General features: G+C 46.3%; 1 protein-coding gene across 3 annotated transcripts in view; it reads right to left on the minus strand.

Annotated features, from left to right (window-relative positions):
- Positions 1 to 8,108: 8,108 nt before the first annotated feature.
- The window catches only part of LOC108495354 (cystathionine beta-synthase-like), a 29,284-nt gene continuing 19,467 nt past the window's right edge, over positions 8,109 to 17,925 (minus strand). The window contains exons 15-17 of one of the 3 annotated variants that reach the window (XM_017810976.1): positions 17,297 to 17,458; positions 14,021 to 14,105; positions 8,109 to 12,430 (exon numbers count right to left, since the gene is read on the minus strand). In XM_017810976.1, the coding sequence (XP_017666465.1) occupies positions 12,321 to 12,430; positions 14,021 to 14,105; positions 17,297 to 17,458 (357 nt within the window). In that variant the 3' untranslated portion in view covers positions 8,109 to 12,320. Of the gene's footprint in view, positions 12,431 to 14,020; positions 14,106 to 17,296; positions 17,459 to 17,925 lie in introns of those variants that run through there. The other 2 variants (XM_017810977.1, XR_001874098.1) reach the window with 2 other exon arrangements.

Genomic DNA, 17,925 nt, shown 5'->3' on the forward strand with positions numbered 1-17,925 from the left:
GATCTGGATCCACACTTAGATTAAGATGCACCAAAAAACCACTGTGGTTCTGAAAGTAACCTTAAAAACTGCCTGAAGTGTGAAAACCCAAAAACTGTCAACAAGACATGGCAGACAACCCGAAATGGTACCAAAGGATGGGAAGGGTCTGACTTTTGGAGCACACAACACTGGTGAGCTGCTCCCCTGCTGACATACTCAGCAGTCACATCTCATGAATTGCTGGGTGGGAGGTGAGCAGAATCCTCTCTGGACTACCAAACCCCTGTGTCCCAGTACTTCTCCCAACCCCTGCCTGAAGCTCCAGTGTTGATCCATCAGCCATCAAACACGCCTGACCTATTACAGGTGTCCTGTGATGGCCCCGTTACTTCCTGCTAAATACAGACTCTTGGGCAAAGGATAAATGGAAATCTCCACTGGAGTTGGGAGGCAAGCCAAGAGAACAGGAATGATAACACACAGCTGCTGTCACTTAATGAAAATATACGACAAGGAGCATAGGCTAACGTTTATAGAGTACTTCTGCAGATAGGAGATTGCAGTTATCAGGTTATCAAACTGCACTGATAACTTCAAGGGGAAGAAAATCAAGATGCTCGTTATTTAAACTGAGGGAAATTAAGATGAACTCAGCAAGGCAGAAGGAGTTACATGCAAACTTGCCTCATTCAAAGCAAAATGCCATTTTATTGCTTTATTTCAAAGAAATGGTATTGCTGTCACTGAGTAAGACAAATGCAGCATCATTTGAACAGAATGATGGAGTGACACAGGCTGGAAGGGTCCTAGTCTAGCCTCCTGCTTCAAAAACTGGGCAGCACTAAGTTCAGCCCAGGCTGCTCAGGGTTTTCTCCTTGGGGGTCTGGAAAACCTCCAAGGCTGGAGCTGTGCAAACTCTCCAAACAACCCTCTCCACCACCCAACTGCCCCTGCAGCCTAAAGCCAGAACCTCCCAGGTTGCCTGATTTATTCAGAACTTGCTGAAAGCACGGATACTGCCCAGGTCAGAGTCAGACTTTGCTCAGGATGAGGAGCAGAGGCTGCCAAATTTCAAGTCTCTCCACAACGCCGAAGTTACCTGAGTCAAGGTAAGAGATAAGCCACACTCACCACCTCCAGTGTGTCAGACGAGTGTGTTCTCTGGCTCCAGAGCTGAGTTTATATGTACTGGTGGTAGGGGACACCCCTGAGCTCCTGGAGAGATGCTGATTGGGTCCTGCCCCACACCTAACTATGCCCAGTACCTGACTGCCCTCCGAGGGTAGATGATGGGGTTGTAAAATAAAGATAAGCAATTTATTGTTCGTTTCAATCTGTACTTATCTTCAGCAGTGCTGTCAGCCCATCCCCCAGCAATTCTGTGCTGGTTTCAGAATTTCGTTGCTCGTCTGGTTTTGTGTCTTGTACTGAACCTGCTGCTTAAACCTGGCTCCCCTTAGTCAGCCTGTGCCTTGCTGAATCAGGAATAAACAATGACAGAAATTATATAATATGTTGGGTGCTATGTCTGGTAGGGACTCTCTGTGTCCTCTGGGATCCTAGGATTAGTCTCTGCACCACTTCCAGCCCTAAACCTCTTTCTCCTGCTCCTCATGAAACTGCTTTACTATTAAATCAGCTCAGAGCAGAGAGCAGCTTCTGCTCCGTGGTGATTCCCAAACGCCAGCTGGGTGATCAGGAAAATATCTGGATGCAGATTTTACTGAAAGAGGAAGAGCCAATGAGAATGTCAGTCCCCCTTTTTCCCACTCCTTCCCAGAGCCAGGGCAGCATGCAATGCTGTGCTCCCCCAAAACACAGCAGAGAAGGAACCTTCACCACTGTTGAGGTGATCAGGCAAGAATAAGGCTTGTCAGAATGCTTATTTTGGAATTAAACCTCTTGAAGACACGACTGGTGTAGGCATTAGCCCAGGGATGACATTACCTTTGGTCTTTTTGCAATAAATGGACCCTCTGGAAAACATTGCCAGAGGTAATCCATCGTAGCAAAATCTTGTGGGCTGTCTGATGTGACATAGAGCATGCAGGTCTCTTGTGAAGAGGCTGCAAATAACCCCAGCCCCAGCAAGAATTCTGTTTTCTGGGCATTGCAGTTACAGAATAACCCAGCCATCCCTGCCTGGCTGTCTCCTGCAGCAGCATGTGCTCAAAAACAAGATTCTTCCCTTCAGTGACCAAACTGCAAGAATATGGGGATCTTTCCAACCTCAGATGAAACTGAGATTTAGAGGGGTATTGGAGGGGTAGAAGACAATTTTGAAATAAAATGATTCATTTACAGAAATGTATTTTTTAATGAAAGACTTCCTTCAAAAAAAGGTCTAAATGGCAATTTTTGGGACTTTGAAACAAAAAATCATCCCCTTTTTCAAGGCAAGGTAAAAACTGTTAGCTGCATCTGATAAAAATGCTCAGGCTTAGTTGCTGGCTGGAGTTAAACCACAACAGACCTTTTAGGTGCCCATTGTGGGGCTTGAGGGCTTGAGACAGCAATAGGCCTGATTGGAATGTGCTACGTCAAATTTATAGCTGTTAGTGCTGTTTAGATATTAATTGCCAGGCTCCTGTGCTTGCCATGGGACTTGACCAACTGTGGATTAGAGTCTAGTGCTTGTTAGTGGCTGCTTTTTGCTTTTGCCACTTGCTGGAGTGCTGTGCTGCTCATCACCTTATTCCACTGTGCCTGGGGACATTCCAGGAACAGCCATGGACTTGGAGACAGCCGGGGCATCGCTGCTGCTTCCGTGCCACTGTACTGGACAGGCTGGAACTCCAGTGTGAACAAGAGTCAAAGGGACTCTGTGGATGAGTCCACGTGGCAGAAGAGCACCCTGAAGCACCTGTGGCTGTGGATAAGTCCATGTGGCAGCAGGAAGCACCAGTGGCTGTGCGTGAGGACACGCCGGAGCACCTCAAGGTGTGTGGCCATGGGTAAGCCCCCAGCAGAGCAGGTACATCCCTGGAGGGACTGCAGCCAGGGATAAGGCCATGTTGGAGCAGATACACCTCTGAAGGTGCTGTGGCCCCTGGAGAAGTCCACACACCCCACCCTGCCAGAGAGGAGGCTGGGGATGCACGAGGATTTTGGAAGGACACGGCTGTGACACCTGACCCCAAGTGACCACAGGGATGTTCCACACCATGTGGCATCATGCTCAGCATGTAAAGCTGGGGGTAAGAAGGAAGGAGGGACATTTGAAGTGATGGTGTTTGCCTTCCCAAGTTGCCATTTCGTGTGATGGAGCCCTGCTTTCCTGGGAAGGCTGAACATCTGCCTGCCCACGGGAAGTGGGGGATTAACTCTGCATTGTGCTTTGCTCACACACATGGCTTGTGCTTTACCTGCTTTACCTGTTAAACTGTCTTTATTTCAACCCACAGGTTTCCTCACACCCTTCCAGTTCTCTCTCCCATCCCCAGTGAGTGAGGGGCTCCGCGGGGCTGAGTTGCCAGCACGGGTTAAACCACAACATTTTCCCACCACCACTGTCTCCAGACCTGCTGTACAGTCTGACTCTGTGGTATCACCAGCCCTATGGTTACACACACAACTGGTTTTGCTGGTTTTGCCCCAGCAGGTGAGGATACCAGGCACTGTGGCATGGGTTTTCCTGCTTTGCCTGTGCCTGGGTTAAGAGCAGAGGAGGAGCTGGTCCGCAGGGGACTGGCTGAGGTCTTCACTGGCAGCCTGCTTCCACCCACACAGGAACACCAGGCACTTCACAGCCTCTACATATGATAAAAACACATCCCATGGGTACCTAATCTTACCTTGCTATTCTGCAATGCTTATGTTACTGAGTTGAAAAAACACACGACAGCACATTCCACGGTGGGCTCACACTGCCCCGTCCTCTCTCTGAAGTTACCATGCAGCATTTAACCTGCAGGACTCCACTGACTAAACATCAGTGCCCTCAGGCTGGGAAGCAACAACTGGAAAAAACTAGCCAGCTGAAAGGCAGGGAGGCGCAGGGAGTGACAGCTGAGAACCCTGGGATGGCTCCGTGCTCTCACAGGAAGGTGTGACAGGAGAATTCATGTCCACGCACAGGGAGAGAGACTCTGCATTTAAACTATTATCATCTAAAAGACTCTTCGCAGAAATAGTTTCATAGTACTCATTTTATCTTCACTGTGAGGGTGGGGAGGCTCTGGCACAGGTTGCCCAGAGAAGCTGTGGATGCCCCATCCCTGGAAGTGTCCAAGGCCAGGTTGGATGGGGCTCTGAGCAACCTGGGCTAGTGGAAGGTGTCCCTGCCTGTGGCAGGGGGGTGGAACTGGATGATCTTTAAGGTCTCTTTGAACCCAAACCAGTCTGTGATTCTGTGATCTCAGCAGGGATGCAGCACTCAGGTTTTACTTCTGGGCACTTGGGAGATCTTTTATGACCACAGTCTCACCCCACAGGGAATTTTTCTCTCAGAGGAGACAATCCGGTTTTAAAATGTTCCTGATTCTGCTGTACCAAGTGGGAAGGAAAACCACATGTTTTCCTCCCATGTAATTTAATAATCAAAATGGCTTTATCAAAGCAGTTGAAGCTCCACAGCAGGGCTTGAGAGGATGTCAGGAGAAGAAAGGTTAGCAATGCTCTGGGAAAGCCCAGCAGATAATTCAGGGCCATTTTGCTATGAGGGTGTGAGGTTAAAACTGCTGCTGGTCAAGCTGAATTGGACAGTGAGCTGAAATATTGCTGATAATACCTGCTATCTGAATTATGTGGGTAAACTGGGAAAAAAGGAGGCTGTTACTCACTGTTAAACATATTTTTCACCTTTTTGACACATTTGGTGCAAAAGTCTTACTTCAGTGCAAAACTATTCCAGCTGAAGCATGACATGTTCCATCTGTCCAAAACGTGAATTTTATGCAGGTCCACTCCCCATAATGTAAGTCTTCCCAAAAACAGATAAAGAATTTAATTGCTCATGGCCAGAGCCCACTGGCACTTCTGAGCAGGGCTGTGTTTGGTGATGAGCCTCACTCAGCAGGGATCTGCCTGATGGAGTGAGGCACTTGGGGTGAGGTGCACCAGCCCAAGCCTGTCCAAGGCAGAAATGGGTTAGAAAAGTTACATTTCTGTTACTGCATTGAAGCAGCCATTCACACCCACCTGCTTCAGGAGAGGTCAGAATTTGCTTGTACATCCCATGGAGTTTTCAGTGCCTCTGGTGAGCCTCCTTTGGTGGTGCATCTGCTGCTGTTGGCTGTGGGCAGAGCAGTGCTCCAGAGTCAGCAGGAGAAAAGCAGACCTGCTGGCTTTTCTTGGGAGGACACTGGAAGGGACCCAAGGCATGAGCAGCTCTAAACCCACTGGGTTTCCCACCCTTCACAGGTCAGGCCTGCTTTGCTTGCCCCGTGGGGCTCACCCACTCATTCCTGTACCCTGACAGGTCCAAAAGGCAGCAGTTTCGCTGTGAATCAGCGTGTCCTTCACTCCAGTTTCCCTGGGGACATGAAGTGTCTGTTATAGACACAGGGAATACAGGGATGGGTGGTGCCCTGAGGACACGTGCCCTGTTTGCTTGGGCACACAAACCCAGCTGGATACCACCAGAGGAAGCAGTGACTTTCCTAAGTCTGGGATTCAGCAGGTGTGGAAAAAGCTATGGCATATTTTTAACTCCTGAAAGAGCAGTGCAACCTGCAATGTAAACACCACTTGGCTTTTCCTCTAAACAGGCATAGATTTTTTTATCAAGGCTGAGGCAGGGTGGTGGCAGGTGAGTTGGCTGTTCTTGCTGCCCCACCATGAGTCAGGACCTCTGGGCTCTTCCCTCATTCACCATCCTCCAGCACCACAGCTGCTGGGAGACTTGGCATTTGGTACTGAACAAAACAGTTGGCTGGACTAGTGGCTCTCCTTCATTGTTCCCTTGACCTTGGGGAAGGCACAGGAGTGGTCCAAATGTTCAGGAGCTGCTGTTTGATACAGCACCCACGCCCAGGTGAGCATCCCTTGCCTGCATTCCTCCCTCCCAGCCACACCTATCATACATTGCCCTCTCCATTATGGGCACCTAGAAAAACAAGCCAGAAAACTGATTTCACTGATGAGGGAACGTGGTGTGGGGGGAAAAACTGCATTTTAGCCGGGCATGGTCTGCATGTTCACTGTGCAGAGCTAGGGCAGCTCTCTGGGGACAAGATGGGCCCTGGCAGGCAAGACAGCAGTGTGGGTGGCTGGAGGCAAGGGCAAGGGCATGGCTGCAGCAGAGCTTTGTCAGGGGCTGAGGGAGAGATCCCAGGCTCTGTGGGACCCCTCCACACACAGAGCATCCCCACTGTATGCATTGAACCCTGTGGCAAACAGTGCCAGCACCCTGGTGCAGGCTGGACTCCTCGTGCCCTGGCAGGGGCTGTGTCCCTTCCCTCTCCACAGCTCCACTTCTGTTAAGTCCATGCAGATAACGAGCACCTTTAGGAATATTCCATGAGCACAAAGCTCAAACACGTCTGCCTTCCCCTTGCAGTGGCAAAAGGCAGCAGCACTTCCACCAGCAACACAAGTGTGGTTTGGTGGTGGGTGGTGGGGCTTTTTTTTTTTTTTTCTTTTCCCTAAAGGGAATTTATTGCTTCCATAAGGCAGCCTTCTGGACTGAAGTCCTCCCTTTATCTCCACAGCCAGAACAGCTGATTGTACCCAGTAATTTTCCTGCTGGTGTCCCACGAGGAGGGGCAGCCCCACAGCTCAGTCCCAGGGGTGCCATTAGGCTGTGACTCAGCTGTCCGGAGGTCTTGCAAAAGTGGGGTGTGGGCTCTCGGTGCCCAAACCTGGGGGCTGCTGCTCACAGGGCACCGAGGAGCCCTGGATGTTTCTCTTAACAGCTGCACTGGCTAAAACCTGTGATCTGGTTTAGGACCTGGTCTACTTCACAGGGTATTTCTTAACCTGCTCAGCCCCGTGCTCAGGACTGTGGTCACGGGCCGGCAGCAGGAGCAGGAGCCTCCATCCTGCTGGCAGGTGGAACTTGATCCCACACACTGCCAGCCACTCACTGTGCCTGGTTAGCCTTTGGCCTTATGCTGAAATGGTCTTTTCTTGCACAGGTGAGCCTGGGAGCAATGCTGGCCTTTGGCCTACTGGGCTGTGATATCAGGATCCTTTTTTCCCCCCTCTGAGTGGACTGCCAAAAGGTGAAGGTGAGGCAGTGATCTGCACTTGCTGCTGGCAATGGCAGCGTTTCAAGTATCATATGAGAAGGATGTGTCAGATAAAGAAGATAAAGCTGAGGACAGAGCACCCTGTGTGTGTGAGGAGATACCTGAACACCAAGCGTGAAAGCAAGGAGATCATGCTGATAGGACTGGCCCCAGCCCCGGAGGCAGGCAGGGGAAGCCCCCCTCTACCTATTTCCTCCCCTGGCCTTTCCCTGTGTCTCTGAGATGGAACAATGTCCTGATGAGGCTGGCCAGCAGGGTCCTCAGCTCTCTGGACATGGCTGAGCAAAGGCTGACCACCTAAGGAAAAAGGACGAAAAAACCAAGGGATGAGTGGTTTACTCACTTGCCCAGCAGATATAAAACCACCTTCATCGTGGTTTAACCTGAGCAACTGACCAAGACACCCAGCAATAGCACAAATAAAAAGCTCTGAAGTGACACAGACAGTCCCTTTGGTTCCTCCCAGCTGCTCCTGACACACAGAACAACACCCACACAACTCATGAACTCATGCACCTTTTAATATCACAGCCTCACCACAATCCCCAAAGGACATTGTCTTCCCACAGAAACACAGGCTGGCCCGTGCCCCTCACATTTATTCAGGGATCTCTGTCCAACTGACCACACAGGCAACTGGTGCTGCAGGAACTGCAGCAGTGGCACCTGAGCCCTCGCTCTGCATCCCTCCCTTCATACCCTGCTCAGAAACACCAGCATTGGTCTAAAGCCATCCATGAGAAGCAGAGGATGGGCTGGCTCACCCACAGTCCTGATGTGCCAACAGCTCTCTGATGACAGCAGGAAAGAACTGCAGAGTCTCACAGTCCACACACTGAAAGCGAGGGGTCTTCTGCAGCACACACAAATTTTACAGTCTAACACACTTATAAACTTGAACTGGCATTAAAAAAAGAAACAGAAACAACCCTAGAGTCATTCTGCAATCAAACAGGTTTTTATTGAACTCTTTATATTGCATGTTTGTGAACATTTGTGCAATAAATACAGCTCGTAGTATTGATTTTTTTTCCCCCAGGTCCTTAAAGCATAAGAATTCTTCCCTTTGTCATTGTGGTGTGTTGATGCTACACTGTAAGAAAGGTTGTTGGATGACAGGGATAAGGCAGCTCCTGACAGTGAGTGTTGTGTGAAATTCGTAACAGCAAGCAGAAGTTTTGAGAAATGAGCTTGGTGGGCAAATGAGACCAGTCTGGCTGCTTAGAGGAACCTCTGCTAGCCAGAGTTCTAGAGTCAGACACAGTTTGTGCAAGAAGTGGGAAATAACACTGAACATAACTTCAACGTGATCCTTAAGTGATTGCCTCATAACTGCTTGTAAAATATTGTACAGATTTTACTGGATAATTGTCTTCAGATGAGAAAATAAAAGCATTATTGTGGAGCCAACACAAGACCAAAAGGACTGATATTCTCTTACAGTGACACACAAATACAGCATAAATTGTTAATACAAATATCCATGTGCAAAATAGTTCTCAGGTTTAGTCAGCACTTGCATAACCAGCACAGGTAAACAGGAGATGCAAGGCTGTTTTCTTCAGAACTTCAGAAAAATATTAATAATACAGTTCTGTTCAAGCTCTGGCCTTGAGCTTCAGATTAAAGACTGAACAAACCACAATGTCTTTCTTGGTCCTCAGAGTATTTGAAACAAAGATGAGCCCAGTGTTAATACAGCCCTACCAAGGCCAACCAGGACCAGGCCAGCAATGAGGTTCTCAGATATGCAAAAAAGCATCACATTTATACAAGCTTTTGCAGAGGGAACTTCAGCCCTGTCCCCTTCTCTTTGCTGCCTTCGTCCCTGCTATGGGAAAGAGCTCTGGAAAGTTTTTCAGTCATTCAGCAACTCCACTTATTTCCCCAATTACTCTGGTCACATAGGGTTGCTACTGTGAATAAGAGGGGCTGGTGGCTGCCTTTTCCTCCCTGTGCCAGTGTAGAACAGCAGACAGCTCCTATTCTTAACAAACCACATGGGCAGAGGGGAGCAGGTGGATTTCTTTGGAACCTTGGGCTTACTTGGATTGCTCTAGACTCACGTTCCCTCTGCCCTACCAGCTCTAACCACCCCTTATTTCTCAGTCCACCATACTGCCTGTTTTCATGACACCATTGAGATTGAGGTATGAACAGTAAACTAAGAAAAACAGATTTGAATCTTTACACTTCTTTCTTGCCCACTAATTGTCTGGCCCACCTCCAACTGTTTTCTTGTGGTGCTGTTCTGAAGAGCAACTTTGGGAACCTCCTTCTACCTCCTTCACACTTCTTTCTGAATTCAGTTAGGTTGGGACATGGAACTTTTACAGGGAAAAGGGAAAACCCCCAACTACTCAAGCACCTCCCTCTCTGCTGCTGTCAGCAAAGGTCAGATGGAAAATTTGGGGGGGAGGCGGGGTGAGGATCAGATAAAAGTCAGTAAAGTAAACATTCAAAAGCAGCAGTAATGCCAAAATTTAGCAGCACTGACAGCTACGACTGCAGCAAACACTTCAGGCTGTATCATCTAGCAAAGTACACAGGTTCTCTTTCAAGTGTGGGAATCAAAGGATGCAGTGAAAATACAAGTAATCAAAGAAATAAGTCTCTTGATCTTCCCTGTAAATTAAGAATAGACATGGAAATGTATGTGGCAACAGTATTTGAAGTAACCGTGAAGGGGTTTAGAAGCTCAGTTGAAATACTGATGTCTCAAGGGGTACAACTGACCACTCACAGACTCTCAACACCGAGAAAAAAGGATGCCAGAAGCTCTGGAATCAAACATGGTGCCCTTAACTGCTATAAGATATTTATGACCCCTTGTGAAGAAGCTGAAAAACACAGTTTGAAAGCTGAGTTATGAGGCTCTGCCAAGCAGCAACAGGGGTAGGACAGAGCTGTTCAGCCCAGAAAAGCTAATACAGGCTTGAAAACAGTGGTTTTAATACACAGGTAACACACACTTCTGATACTCACATGAGCTCAGCTTTCCACAGTGAGAGGGAACAGTGAGAGAGAAATCACTGCACAGTAAAAGGGGAAAAATATTTAAAAAATCAACCACACTTTAGAACCAATTATTATTGAACTTGTATATTTTTAGACTTTTTAGTAGTTTATTCCAGAGCTTTGAGAAAAATTGTCTTATAACCTAGGGAAGTATATGAATTTACTTGTTAAACTACAGTTAGGGGTAAGTATAGGTCATGTTAACTCAGCAACAGCCCTAATCTGAAGGGGTAGCCAATGTCTAAGGAAATAAATTGAACAAGGGCAGAACAAACTCAGCATTCAGCAGCATGGCACCAAAAAGGAATCAGAAATCAGCCTAAGCCTTCCTATTATTGCAACAAAGTTCATAACATGCACAAATTTAAGTTGAGAGAGAAGCAGCAAGAAAACAAACGAGGCTGTCACTGCTGGCAGGGGGACACCATCCCTGGTGTCACTTCTTTGGCTTGGAGCTCTGGCCTCCCTTTTGATCACCTCCCTCCTCCATTACCCCAGGCACAACTGCAAAGGCTCTGCTGGATGTTCTTTGCTTCCACCACCTCTCTCCTCTGACCACACGCTTCCAAAATGGACAGCAAATCCTGCTGCCACAGGGAGGCCAGCAAGGTAGAGAGAAATCTACATGCAGGAGGCAGTAACGGTGATTTTTTTAATAATCCCTTTGTTTTCTCTTGGCTGATACACAACTCCCTTTTTACAAAGCCAACTTTACTGTCCTGCCAGCAATAGCCCCAGCCTAAATAATTGGAGTTTTTTTAACTTGAGTGGAGAGACGAGCCAAGAAAAATGTCACTCTTGCGGATCGAAAATGCTCTTCTTGGCAAAAGGCCAGTCAGAAAATGATCAGGGCAGCCTTTAAGAAGGTCAAGAACAGCTACTTTTCTCCTGTCCCCAGAGGGTGACTCCACTCACTGAGAGCAGTGGCTGCACAGTTGGGGCTGCTGGTGCCAAGCTGTGCCAGGGCCATGCACATCAAGCATGACTGAAGAGCCCAGAGTTACAGAAACAGTGAAAAGTTTCTGTCCTACTGCATATCACTCTTGTGTACTCTTGACAATACCATTCCACACCACGTTTGGCATTCACTTCCAAACTTGGCTACAGTGAATCCACCCAATGGCAGGGTTTTTCTCCTGGAATAAGGCACTACAGTGTAGGACCATCTGAGCAAAACTCGGAAGAGTTTACAGCTCTTGCCAGATTACCTTTGGCTCTTCTAAAACAGGCACAAAAAAAGCACTTTAAGATAAACGGAAAGGTGGGGAGACAAGGGGAAGATAACAGATGAAACAGTGTGATTTTAAAAAGCCTTCAGGCAAGAAGCTTGATCCTTTTAAATCTTTCTATTTATGTTTTCTTATCAGGGTGCCACTGGAAAAAAAAAAAGGTCTGTCTTCATAGGGAAAGCTGGTGCACCATGAAAAACAAAACCACTAGTTTATGGTTGTCACTTCACTGCCATGTTTCTACTCAAACTAGTTTTTCCTCAGAATAGATGGTTGAAGCAAGTTTCAGTTGCAATCCCCAGGATTTCCTCTTGTTTTACACTGATGCCACCAAAAGGGAAACCCTCCTTTTTTTATCCCCATGCCCCAGCTCCCATTTTTGTCTCCACACAGGCAATATCTACCTTAACCCCTCTGCATGGAGAAATTATCTGAAACTTTCCAGAGCTCTCTTGGGCCTCTGCTTCATTAACTCTTTATTTCAACACATTTTACGAGTCCGAAACAATGTTTTCGAAAGCCAGACTTTAGACATAACAAGGAACATACCAGTTAACTTAGGCAATATTTTTTACACACATATACATATATATATGTATATATATAGGTAAAAAAATAAAATTGTCTTGATAAGAAACATTGTGTAAGGTGATTAAGAAACAAGTCCCCAGAAGCTGTGCAATACAGCGAGACACATTGGCTGTAGAGCTGACACCAGGATAGCTAACTGCTTATTTTCAGAATTTAAAAAAAACCAAAAAACAAACAAAAAAAAAACCCCACACAACAAAAAACACCCTAAGACCATTCTACTCAAGGCCATTCTACTAAAGAAATAAACCTGATTCCTTGTTGGAGATTGCAAAACGTTGGTGAAGAGGCTCCACGTCGCCGCTTGGCTTTAGTTGGATTTCCTCTCCCGCTCTCGGGCGGTCACAAAGTTCAGCAGGTCGATGGCTGTGACGATGCCAAACACCATTTGCCTCTTGCTGGAGGAGCCATCACTGTGATCTGCACAGAAACAAAGGGAATTCCGGCTTTAGCAGGCATGAACCCACATATTCCACTTGGTTTTAAAGGCATGGCTTGTAAAGGCAGGAGCCAAACCATCCCAGCTCCATGTGGCAGGGCCTGGAGCTGGGGATCACTGGGGACCCTGGAACACAGAGGGGGAACTCAAAGGGCATCTTGGCCAACAGTCACAGAGGAAGTGACAAGGATTTTCAGTTCAGAAAGGCTCCCAACAAAACCGCAACATTATGGAAGGAAGGATATGGGGCCACCAGATTTACTCTTTCTGACATGAAAATTCAAACCACATCCTCTGTTATAAAGTGTATCTTCCTCATACATTAGTTTCTGTGGCTCTACTTGAAACAGCTGCAAGTGACATCATCCCAGTGGAACCACCTGAATGGCCCAAAGGAATCACATTTTGAGGAGGAAATGTGACACTGCCATCTCCGTGCGCTGCTGTCCAATACAGGACTAGCACAAAGATCACAATACAACATTTTACCAATTATATTGAAAAAAACTTAGTAACCATTTAATCTTTGCTGCATTGAGAGCACAGATGGAAGTGATTGTTTTTCATTTTGAGCATAAGCCTTTGACCTGGGAACCAAGTGGCCACATGACTTCTGACCCTTTAACTAGTCTAAGTTCCCTGTTCCTAAAGTCTGGCTGTACTGAGATGTTTAGTCTACTTTACACTCAGTTTGTTCAGCCAGCTGGATTGTCCTGGGCTTTACATTTACTCAATCTCTGTTCCACTGCAAGTTTCCAGTGAGATTTTAGGTTTATAAACAGTCAGCACAAAGCCAAGAGGACGTCCTTATGGAGATTATCAGGAACAACCCCAAATTTGATGTCTATTCTTCTCACAGTTATAATTGAGATAGCTATCAGATAAATTTATCTGGTGAGTCTTAATGTTGTTTTCAGTCTAGTTTCTCAGAGTTTGTAATTTTACAGGTTGTCTGCCTCAAGCAAGATGAAACAGGAAAAAATACTATTGGCATATAACAGTGATATACCCCCAGCTCTGAAGATTTATTTAGTCATTTCCAGTTCATAAAGAGGGCAGTGTAAAGAGTGGTGAGAAGGATGAAGAAAAGTAGAGTTTGGAGGGCAAACATCAAGTGAAGTTATTTAAATAAAATAAACAGGAAAAAGAAATATTTTTGAGACACTGATGTCAGAGTCAACATCTAGATCTTACTAACTTTTATGAAGTTGTAGTAATTTTTTTGCTTTAGAAAGACAAAAAATTGGAGAGTAGTTAACCTAGCAACCACAGAATTAAAGAGTTACTGTCTTACTAAACATAGAATGGCTTGGGTTGGAAGGGACCCTTAAAGACCATTTCATTCCAACCCCCTGCCATGGGCAGGGACACCCTTCACTAGACCAGGTTGCTCTGAGTCCCATCCAGCCTGGCCTTGAACACTTCCAGGGATGGAAGTTAGTGTTAGCAGCACACAGTTACGGAGAGGGAAGGAGGATTTGGCTTTTTCAGATGTTGTTTACACATTCACACTCGCTTCTTGTCACCACTCAAAGATTCCCTCTCACAAGGCACAAGTACATTGTACTTACACTGAATTTGCTCATGAACCACTAGAGCAAAGTGGTCTATTTCCAGGATATGAGAGAGTTTCCCCAAGTTGTCTTTCAGGTTAATCTGAGGAGAGAGATACAAAGCTTAAATAAAACAGTCCTTTCTATGTTGAGTGGTTGATAAAACCCACATACTTCATGCAGAACTAAAACCAATACATCAGCATTTGTTGCTGCTCTCATCTGAAGTATTGTAAAACGCCAACAAACCAAGGCCAACTTAAAAGATCAGTTTTCTTTGCTTCTAATTTCCAAGAAAACAAAGCACTACGTGAGGTTACTCACTCCGATTCTGTAAACATAATGAATATACTGGATATCTGAAAAAAATGTCAATAATAGAAGAAGGTCAGGTGTTCCACACGTCTTAACAAAAGAGGTTACTATAAAACTCTTTATACTTGGTGATTTTCTTCCAGCAAGACTGGGAAAAAGTGAATGAATCAGGCTGCAAATGATTGTGGAAGTGAACACGATCTTCACAGGCAGCAGGTGAAAAGCCCAAACAAGCCAAAAACAAAACCAAAGGTGAAAGATTGCTGAGCTAACACTGTATTCAGGTGCAAATCAAGGAACTGAGAGTTAAGAATTCATTTTTAGTGAAGTTCAACTTTGCTAAGACTGAACAAGAAAGCACCATATGTTGACCCTGCAGAAATAAAGATACTTCCGAATCACTTCACTAATCACCTGCTGCAAACATTTAAAAAACTACATAAAACTGTTCTTAATACGATTTAACATATTAAGCAGCAGCCACAGGTCCATTACCCAGGTGACTCTCCCCAGGTCCATGCAGCACCCACCACCCAACATATTTTTATTAAAGGGGATTAAAGGAATTCACACAGAGGAACAGCCTGTAGTGCAGAGTGAGGCACCAATCCCTAAACCTGTGGGCCAGGCAAGGAGGGGGGTGGGAAATCTGGATTTACTGCCACATGGAGTAACCTATCAGTCACCACCACTGACAAAGTTTTGTCAAATGTGTGTGCAAAGCCCAACTTTTGAACCTGGGTTCAAAGCTCCCTGAAGGGGTAGAGCCCCTTGCCCCTTGCCAACAGATTGTCCATAGGGCTGTTTTCAGGGACTGGGCAAGCTCAAGGAAACCAGGATAAGCAGCCCCTCGGCAGCACTGGGACAACTATGATGACATAAATATGTTTTGAGATGCTTAATGGATATTTAACAGAACCCCCATGGAGTTTTCACCTGTCTCACTAGCGCTCATTCAAGCTCCCTAAACATTTTACCACGAGTTTTCCCACATTTAGGCATTTTTTTAAAACTTACTAAGTCTTTAAGGCAATGAGTCTACACACATGGTATGACACTACACCATGGAACTAACATCTGACTCCTCAAGGATGCTCCCCCTCTCCACCAGCAAACAGCACTTGTTTGGATTGGCAAATTATCCCGTGACTGGTGCTTCAAATTCCCAGAGCACTATCCTGCCAGGGACTTTAAAAAAGCTGTAACCATTCCTTTTCCATTCTAGGAGATTGCCACAAAATAATTGTGGTGATCCTATCAAAGAAAGCATCCCGCATTATAGAATCCACAGAATGGTTTAGCTTGGAAGGGGCTTTAAAGATCACCCAGTTCCAACCCCCCTGCCACGGGCAGGGACATATTCCACTAGACCAGGTTGCTCAGAGCTCCATCCAGCCTGTTCTTGACCAGCTTCAGGGATGGGGAGTCCACAACCTCTCTGGGCAATCTAAAAAAGCTGGAACATACAAAAAGATCTCTGCCTTGGTAGCCACAGGCTAAGTCTACCTCTTATTCATGCACACTGTGATATCCTATGTGGGATATGAGAAGTCATTTCAGTGGCACAGATGATCTGTTTTCCCAATTTCACCAGCAAACAAGCCAAATAACCTCGACTAAAGTGGTAAGAAAAGCAAAACCCACAATACTTCTGAGGTTATGTGCATTTAACCACGTTTCTCCATCAAACCATCAACTCAAACAGAAAAACCATCAACGAATGAGGCTTCCAGTTAGCATGTTAGCAATACCACTGCTCGTGTCGCTCCCCTTCCATCCTCCACCAAGAAAACACCAGAACTGAAGGGAAAAGAAATAGTTAAGCTGTTCTTTACTGAAGAAGCACGAGAAACTTCAAGCTGCCCACGGCAAAGGCCACAACCTCAGAAGTGCAGAGAACTGGCTGGTGCAGCCAACACCAGCATAGCCACAGAAACAACTGCACACCACCAGCCACAGAAACTCTTACGGTGCCCAAGGGAGGGAGAACATGAACTAAGCAGTTGTGTTACGCACCACATATCCACATGATGCTTGATTATCTGCCTGGGAAGGAAAAAATGAATTGACATGTGTCCATAAAGAACCAGCATCCTTGCTCAGCCAAAGGGACCTGGTGGCTCATGGACTGAAGAGAAGCATTACACACACTTCCAGAATACACCACTTCATTTACTTTGAGACAGCGTTCAAACTTAAAACTTGGTGAAAACTAAGTCAAGAACTCCCTGTCAAAACCAAAATTCTTTCCTGCAAAAGAATCAAAGCAACAATAACACTACTTAAATATTTTAGAAGAGCGCCCATACAGCCGGAAAATTGTGTTACCATAGAATCACAGAATGGTTTGGGTTGGAAGGAACCTTAAAGATCAACTAGTTCCAACCCCCCTGCCATGGGCAGGGACACCTTCCACTAGACCAGGTTGCTCTGAGTCCCATCCAGCCTGGTCTTGAACAATTCCAGGGATGGGGTAGCCACAGCTTCTCTGGGAAACCTGTGCCAGGGCCTCAACACCCGCCACACTGGGTGGACTAACACCAAAATTCACATATCTTGACAATATCAGCTTTCAGCAGCCAACCCCTGCTTCAGCAAGGCACCTGATACATAAAACATTGTTTATTTTCAGCAGATGCAAAAATTACTTAGCTGAGCTGTTTCAACATCTTCCTGTCTCTTCCCCTGGATAGTTACACATTGCCCACATTTGTGCTGGGGTTTTTGGGGCAGGAGGAAAGGACAGACACGCTGGAAGAAAGCCTGATGAAGTAATGGAACAGCACAATATAGCCACAACACAAACCCAGGAGCTACTGAGTGATCCAGGATAGGGTTTAGAGCACGTCTGTGCTCAATAACAGCTGCTCTGTACGGTCCCAGGTGAACCTTACCCAAACACGATGCACTGAGGTGTTGGGACACCTACTCCAGTACCTCAAGCCAGAGAACTAAGAGCTGCACAATATATCTGCCTACCTGTTGAAATTGCTTGTAGATTACTTTTCTGACTTCATCAGAAGGCTGAACTTTTCCAGCAAGCAGTGAGGAAAGCATGTTACCCAGGGTAACCATGCCCAAAATCACCCTGGGGAGGGAGGGAGAAGACAGGACTAAGCAACACAAAAGCCTCAGGTGTTCCTGCAGATAAAAGCATCCACTCTCAGCCAACCTGGAGAAGTCAGTTCAGCTACTTCATGGTAATAATGCAACATTATTGATGCTATACTTGGATTCTGTGTCTCTGGAGGAGACAGAGTCCAGTTCTCAGAAGCTCTGGAGACGTACACACGTCAGCAGGTGCTGTGGGTGCCTGGCCCTTCTGAGCATCTTTGTATCTCTGCCCCTTGTAACTGCAGAGCTTCCTGCAGTCTCAAGGAGCTTTTGAAAAGCACCAACTACTTCACTGTTTTACACCCTCCTCTGTCCTTCTGAAAGGTGTGACAGCCAGAGACATGCTCACCCCAGTTTTGCTCATTCCCCTTCTCCCTACAAGGATCTACAATAATTCATTCCTTGATTTAGCACTGCAGTTGGACGGTAATTGAGCAACTCTTCATTATTCAGCCTGTCTACAGGAGACCTACAGGGTAATAAGGCACATGCCA

This window comes from Lepidothrix coronata, unplaced genomic scaffold, assembly GCF_001604755.1.
Source record: "Lepidothrix coronata isolate B3197 unplaced genomic scaffold, Lepidothrix_coronata-1.0 Scaffold30, whole genome shotgun sequence".
Lineage (NCBI taxonomy): Eukaryota > Metazoa > Chordata > Aves > Passeriformes > Pipridae > Lepidothrix > Lepidothrix coronata.